This window comes from Morone saxatilis, unplaced genomic scaffold (assembly GCF_004916995.1).
Source record: "Morone saxatilis isolate NCDOM2014 unplaced genomic scaffold, NCSU_SB_2.0 Contig8, whole genome shotgun sequence".
Taxonomy (NCBI): domain Eukaryota; kingdom Metazoa; phylum Chordata; class Actinopteri; family Moronidae; genus Morone; species Morone saxatilis.
Window position 1 is genome coordinate 1,198,717 of NW_023340257.1, and position 8,319 is coordinate 1,207,035.

Genomic DNA, 8,319 nt, shown 5'->3' on the forward strand with positions numbered 1-8,319 from the left:
GTATGAATGTGTGTGAATGGGGTGAGTGTGGCATGTAGTGTACAGCGCATTGAGTGGTTGAAAGACTAGAAAGGCACTATATAAGTACAGTCCATTTACCATATCATCTGTTCACGTTTCACAACTGTATATTGTGTATCTGGCATTTCTGTCAGTCTGCACTGCCGTTATATTGAGTCAAATATATGTTTGAAACACAGCTTGTCATACAGTATTTGTTATCAGAAAGGTTGAGTGAGTACACTACTATCTGTGTCAGTTCAACCAACTAATGAATCTGTATTTGTGTCTGGAATGGCCGTGGCTTAAACAGGACATGGGTGGTGCTTAAACCTGAAGTAGGTATCAGAAGTTGTTAATTTAAGCCTGAAATTGATATGGGTTGATCAGAATTGCGATAGTCATTAAAAAACTATTTAGATAAAAGCCTCAGAATTGAGCTTCAGAGCAATGTTTTGGCTCACAAGAGGGAGAGAGCTGTTTACACAACAAGTTTTTTAATAACGGTTACTATTTGAGTTCATTTTACTGTGATGATACTAAAAACTCCTCCGACTACTCAACTCCAGTTATCATACAGCTTTTTTCCTAACTGTCCCTCACAGGAAACTGGGTGCCTTGAAATAAATCTCCAAGTACCAAGTTGTTTACGAGACAAAGTTGATTTCGTTAAATGTCAGATATGAAAATGTATCAAGGGCCTTACAAAAGTCACACGGTCTTTAGCCATATTATTGATGAAGATGCTAATTCATCTGACAAGCATAGCTTCTCACTTGCTTTTTGGTAAAAGCTCCTTCCCACCACTGTAAATGTCTTTGTCCCACAGCCTTTGCAGCGGGCCACTGCTACGAACCCTTCGTGAAGTATGGTAACCTGACCAGCAGCGACAGCACCTGGGCAGTGGGAGCTGTGGTGGAGTTCGCCTGCGACCCTGGCTATACTCTGGAACAGGGATCTGTCACCATTGAATGCATGGACCCCAACAATCCCCAGTGGAACGAGACTGAGCCTGCCTGTAGAGGTATGAATTTCAACCGGTATAGATTGGTAATTTACACTGGTTCACACAGCCACACCCTCTGGGATGGATACTATTCAGTACCACAACAAAGCTGCTCAAGTCACCTCCATCTTTAATGGATTTTATTTTCTGCTTGATCACAACATGGGAAGCCCTTTTATCCAGGTAAAATAAACACTTAAACAAAGCAACTGAAGCAAACAAGTGTGCAAGTGTAGTGTGGACAACATTTGATATAAATTTAACAGAAGGAATTAAAGCTTGATTTTGTATGGGACCATTAGTTAAGTGAGTAATTAATTAAGTAATGAAGTGAGTCCCATTGGCTTTGGGTATCCAGAGGAAGTAGAAGCCTATAGTGAGAGTGTCTGTGGAGTTTCCATATATATCCATAGATGGTTTCCTCTTAACAAAAAATAAATTGTTTATATATGATTACATTTTGCTATTGAGCTGAGGTCTAGACCAAACTAAGCTTAGACTGCAGATCATGCTTCATGGTTTTTACCTTTTTAAACCCATTAAGACCACTTTAAGAAAGCCTCTGCAGCCACTTACCCACCCTGCTGCTGTGTAGGGCTGCGTATTAAACCTCAAACTTTTGAGGCACTGAATAGCTGGTCAGATTTAAAATCTATCATTAAATCTAAATGTAGCCAGTTTTAGATTCTATCTTATTGTTATTCTTATTCTTTTTGTGTGGCTGTCTTGTGCTCAATATTTGAGAGCTTTACCTTCTTTTATTAAAGGGTAACTTTGGTATTTTTTTATTTTACCCTATGCCTATTTTGTTTTTTGTGTCTAAGTGACTAATGGGTACAATTGTTGAAATTGGTCTAGTATTGAGCAAGAGGGTTGCATCCGGCAGCTGCGAAACTGTCTGCAACATAATTCTTATGGGACAACATTATAGAAAGGATCCCTACAGAGATAGACCTTTTTGTGAAAGTGTAAGATCCTTTCTTTTTAACCAGAAACACCTATTATATCGATGTGTTCAAAGCCACCAGGCTACATTTACAAAAACATTTTACATTTTTCATTTTACCTCATAACATTGTAACACATTCAAACTCAACAAAAACTAAATGAAACTCACCAAAACCTCAGTTGGTCTTTTCACTGTTCCGCCAATCACCAACTCTGGTTTGGTCGAAATAAACCCTTAAATAAAAAGAGTTAGATGGAAAAAATATTATATTCTCCCTACTATCTTGGATACCTGGCCTATCTCTCGATATATTCACATCTAACTACTGTAAGTCTATATTTCACAAAGTAAGGTACTGAAAAATTTATTGTTTAGGTATTGGCAGCGGAAATCAATGGTACCTGCAATTTTGACAACCAGCCCTATTGCTCTAGTGTGCTGATAAATGAACTTTACACTCATGGTTGTGTATGTATGTGTATGTTCCAGCTGTGTGCAGTGGCGAGATCACGGATTCAGCTGGAGTGGTGCTGTCTCCTAACTGGCCTGAAGCCTACGATAAAGGCCAGGACTGTATCTGGGGAATCCATGTTGAGGAGGACAAGCGGATCATGCTGGACATTCAAGTGTATGTATCTACCTTCCCACAAGTTGACCCGCCCGCGATCACCCTTCGATGTGCATGAACCCACATTACTGCAAACCCTTCCCTCGCCCTCTTTGAATCCAATCATCACAAACCCCACTTCATCTCCTGTGCTCATACGTGCACCAGTCCCCGGCTTCAAACAGTGCGATGGAAGCGGTTTGAAGATTACAAAGCGCTACCTCCCCATGACTGGTAAAACACATTAAAAACACAACGCGTTGCTAATGAAAGAGCGCTTGGCTTGTGAATGAGATGCGTAAGTGCCACACAGACAAAGGTTAATTAGGTGCAGCGGAAAAAACTAATTATATCAGGGAGGGTTTGTTTGGCAGACCCCCCCCTCCCCTCCCTCCCTCCACCACCACCACTCTTCCCCCCTCCTCCCCCTGCTCCTGTAATGGCTGCTGTGTGGAGTAGAAGGTGCAAGTGTACAGCACGGGAGTGTGTGTTTTCTGTGATTGCGGTGCCAAGGTGAAGACACAGAACAACACACCCCGCCGTGTCTGAGCCCGATAAGTCAGTCAGCCGTAGAAAATCATTTGCCATTTGCAAGCAAATTAAGGAGGGCTCATTTGCATAGGTTGCATCTTAAGCTCTTTTTTTTCTCCTTTGTTTTTCTCTCTCTCTCTCTCTCTCTCTCTCTCTCTCTCTCTCAGAGCAGCACCTGTGCTCTTGTTGTACTTTAAGAAGCACTGATTAATGACTTCCTCTGTTTTTGAAAGGAAGTCTGTCAACATAAGTAATTGCTGCTGTTCATTTAACAGAGCATGTGATTTCAGCAGAAGTGAAGGCACCCTGTGAAATCATTTAGACAATACAAAACAGCCTAAAAACTGTAAATGTGTTGTCATTGTACTACCTGCATTTTATTGTTAATATAATGTTTTAACTTTTTAACTTCACAGAGTTTTCTGTAAACCTGCCATGACAAGGTAGTATAAATTGATTGATTTTAAAGTTATTACTTCCAAGGAAGAAATCACTTTTCAAAAAGTGTAGACACAAACAGAAAACATTAGGAAGAAGAGAGACGCAACACGAAAAACATGGCAAAAAAGAAGTCGCAGGTCTAAAATTTCCCATCATGGTCCCTGATGTTCCATCAGACTGACCTCGCAAGATGAAGACACCTGATCACATCATGCCACATCAATCAATCAATTTTGAATCTTTAAAGGTTCAGGTTAGCTGCTCTGGTATTGTGATCATGGACCTCTTCTGTCTTCTTAAAGTAATTGTCAAGTTAATGAGGGGTTCTGCCATTTAAGATCCTATAGGCCATATTAAGTTATATCAGATATGACTCTTATGATCTAGTCCTAGACTGTTTTCTGTTTCAAACGTTTGTCTAGGCCCCAGTATAATGAGCTAATGGCAGCTGACAGTTTTAGGAATGCCCTGTCTTGTAGTCCAGCCCTCCTGGGTAGGTATCTAGTTCTGCCTTACCTTGGCTAAAACCTTCAAGGCAATGGAAGTCCCCTCCCCCATCAAGGATGCAACCAACATAGCAGACAGAGGACTTTGATGTAGTAGATGCCCCTTCAATCTTAATATCCACTGCTGTTTCCTTATTTAACCGAACTTTTGAACTACACAAGATAGACAGATTGACTCGGTCTGACATCATTGCACCCCCCACCACTTCTGAAACCAAACCTACGCCTTTGCATAATCTCTTCTGGAGTGCAACCATGGGGTCAAAATTGAACTCTTAGCCCCCTTGAAGCCAGGCTCTTAGAGAAGTAGAATCATCAGCCTGGTGCTCAAATTTTTGTTGTGGTATGTGATAAACATTGCAGCCTTTAAGGATTGTTTGTGGGGATTTAGACCTTAAGTCTTGTTGTTTGTGTGTACTGTGTGTATGTGTCTGTGTGAGCATCTGTGTGTACGGGGATAAGCTGTGCAAAGTCTGCAGCTCAAACTAAACTTGAGGTGTCAGCACACCGTGGTCCAGTTTCCCAGAAAGCGCTCATGGGAATATACCAAAACAGAGATTTCCACGGAGAGAAGCATTTTAATCTAGCACAAAGCCTCCTTACTGTCTGAACATATGCCTAGCAGGTGTCTGAGCATTTATATGAGGCTTATCAATAGCAGCTGTTCTCCCTGAGCCCTCTGGGTAGACAGTGTACAGAGATATATGAGGCCTTTAACAGTGTCCCTGGGTACTAGTTCCTCATATACCACGCAGACACCTGTGCACATGTGCACGTATCTCCTGCTCAATCTGTGTAATGGCAGGGGGGACATTATCACCAGGGTGTATCAAATGACTTTTATGAATGGCCTTCAAATGATAGAGGAGGGAGTGAAAGGTGTGATTAAAGCGAAAGTGAGGGAAGTAAAATTAATGAGACCACCCTCTCTCCCACAAAATACAGACTACTGTTCACTGCATTGTCCAAACATTGCCTTTTTAAATAACGGTAACTTTTAAAGTGGTATTTAGTCTGCATTATTAGAGGAACAATCCACCTCACATGCTGTTGCAGTGGATGATGTCAAAGTGTAGTGTCTTGAGTAGAGTGCAGTCACTGACTCATTTAGTGATTTATCTTTTTTAAAATTATATTGTAACAGCTTCATCTGCAATCTATTTTTATATTCACCTTTACAAAATATAAAAAAATATAGGGCAGTGAAATTTCCTACATTTTACATACATACAGTAGCAACAACTACACTAATAGGAAGTGACTGATGGCTGTGATGATGATGAGAACATGAAGAAGATGATGGACGACAACAGCCACATCGATGGGGGACAATGAGCAGTGACAATAGTAATAATAACAATAATATCAGTAATATTGGCAGTGGGAGTCAAGCAGGACCATGTGCTCTAGAATATCGTATTTTCTCACTGCTGATGATGCAATGTGGAGGTTTATATTGATCACAACACCCCAGGTTCCCAGATGCTGAAGATAATGTTCATTCAATTTTGAAAAGCCAGAGTTATGATTTACAATATTTTGTGTCCAATTATGTTGGTTCTTATTAGTTAGTTTAAAACCAACACTTTCTCACTCCAACTCCCCTGGCCCTCCTCTTCAAAATATGACACTGTAGGTTATTGGATGTGCAGGGCTCTGCAGTCAAACTATCATCCCATTTCTTTATATGCAGATGATATCCTATTTTTCCTGACCAATTTAAAAAAGAGTATTCCCAGTTTGATGAGATTGAAAGAAATAGTTAACTTTTGGTTTCACACGGGCCATGAACAGCAGTCTCCTGGGTTTGTTTGAGCCATTCATCCACCCCACCACCTCCATATGTGGATTTTGTTCATCTTTATACTACGGTGATGGTGGGCACATCCAGAAATGACTTTAGAGGGACCCCAACAGTGTCATATTTTGAAGCAGAGGGCCACTGATGAAGCTGCACTATTTGACAACTTGCGAGTGAGACCAGGTTGTAAATATCAGTTACATTATTAAGCCATTTATTGAAAACTTAATATCAGTATCAGCGTCATACTATAGATTGTGATAAGTGTGTTTTTTCATTCATTCAAGTGAAAGTGTGTGTATCACTGGACAAAAACAGTTCCAACTATTTTCTTCCTGCATGCAGAGATGGAAATAGCAGATCATAAGGTGAATAGTTGCATTTTGAATGTGTTGCCAGCTGGTCTCGGGGGCCAGGCCAAACTCAGCCCTGTTTTTTCAAATTGAACTAAATCAAATTAGTGTCAGGGAATGGAGGCTGTGATTGATTTTTCTCTACAGATGCACTGCAGAGCCGCCCAAAGCCTTGTTTAGCTAAATCAGAACAAATTTGACGCCAGCCGACAATATTTCTCAATCTGCCTCGCTCTGAGCAGGTGAGAGGCTTTATCCGTTAGCAATCAAATAAACATGGAACACCATGAGTTTAGAAGATGCTATAGTCGTTTTACTATACTTGTGAGGACTGGTTGCAGATTTTCAGAAGGACAAAAGCTTTATAAAGATGGGGACACTGTTCTTCCCTCTATGTAATATGAGTTTAAGAGTAGGATTTAAGGTTAATATTATGTCTTTTATGTATTTTAGGATAATAACTGGAATTTGTAGGGTTATGATTTTTTTATGGTCATTAAGCATCAATGCTGCACTGAAACTCTGTGGAGGGGATATTTTTAGACAAAGTCAGAGTTTTAGATTGGCGTTATTTATAAAGAAGGGAGGAAGTTGCCAGAACACGTTTTAGAGAGTTAATTTGAATGATGAGTGGGACCCATAGAATACGTACTTTTCCACCACTGTTGAATTTTGTGCTGCGTTTCATGAGTTTTCAAGCATGTTGTGGCTTTTTGGCAGAAAAAAAATAATTCCTTGCATTTCAATAGTGGCCATTGCTTGGGTCCTAATCTTATCTTAACACTTTTTCAGCCTTACGCAGTTTCTTTAAAATTAGTTGTGGGAAAATTATATCCTTGGTCCAGACCTCGGAATACCACCAACAAAACCCATCCCCCATTCTTCCCCTGGTTACTAGAAATGATCATCCAACAGAGCTTTGTAGGAAGGATTAAAAACTTGGATGTGGCCACAAAACTGGTGACAAGCATGGAAATAACTAATTTAATTAAATTGAAGCAGCTGAGCAGGGTTATATAGTAACGTTTACGTTTTAACATTTACAATTTCACTTCAAACTGTGCAAAATGAATGAATCCTACTAACTACATTGTTGTCCAAAAACTATTAAATGTTGCAATGTTCCTTCATTACCATGAACCACACAGGACTTTGTTTATTGTATGCATAATCCTCGCCTCCCGGAAATAGCTTCACTAGGAACACCAAATGTTGTTTAATCTCTCCAGTGGAACAATATCTCACAACAAATGTACTATTTCCTCCTGTATTGAGAGTAAGCTTTGCCTAAAATACTCCGCCGTGGGAGCGTTGCTTTAAAACATTGAGGCCTTTTTAAAATGAACCTTATCTGTGAACCTTTTTTAAAATATTTACGATCAGTCCGTAGGAGGGCAACTGGAGTGATGTCATTGCTGGTGGGTCGATAAAAAGAGGCAAATAACCAGCGGCTAGTGGAGATGGTTGATCCGCGTTTATTAGGATGGGATTGCTGCATGGTGTGCTATGAGCGACACTTATAGCTTTTCCCACAATATTTTATTAGCTCAGCATTGAAATAACTAGTGCTTGGAAATGAAGACTCATGTCCATAAATGCCTTCCAGAGTTTCCTTTAACAGGAGACAATAAGTTTTAATTAAAGTGTCGTCGTACATAGCCAGAATATTATTTAGAATTCTTCTCCCATTACAATGCTTCTTGGCAGCTTGTGTTGGCAGCAACACTGGAATGTATAGTTCAATATTTTATTACATGACATCTATTAAACCATAAGTATGTCAATATATATAATTATTATGAACATTTTATATTGACAACTGACGTCTTCGATGTAGAGCACATTTCGCCTACCCAGTGAAACAAGGGCAAACTTTCAGACCCAAATATCACCCCTTTTCAACTAGAATCGATACTTGAAATCCTGCTGCGGTGCTCACTGGAATAAGCAAACGAAGCAGTTTCGAGAGTAAGCCAGTAAAAAAAAAAGGAAGTTAGCCGAAATGAACAAGAGGAAGAAGGGAATTTGTTTTTGCTAGTATGGCGAACCTAAAAATGCCAAGCAATAAAGAAAGGCCCCTGTCCCTGGTGTTGGCCAGGGCCCTTTCCATCTGTGAAGCACACTC

The 8,319-nt window shown here is 40.1% G+C and overlaps 1 protein-coding gene across 1 annotated transcript in view; it reads left to right on the forward strand.

The window, feature by feature from the left end:
- Positions 1-8,319, forward strand: part of sez6b (seizure related 6 homolog b) — a gene marked incomplete in the record, with an annotated part of 173,318 nt that overhangs the window by 146,831 nt on the left and 18,168 nt on the right. Inside the window, 2 exon segments of the mRNA XM_035680353.1 lie at positions 830-1,024; positions 2,445-2,583. Of these exon segments, the coding sequence (XP_035536246.1) occupies positions 830-1,024; positions 2,445-2,583 (334 nt within the window).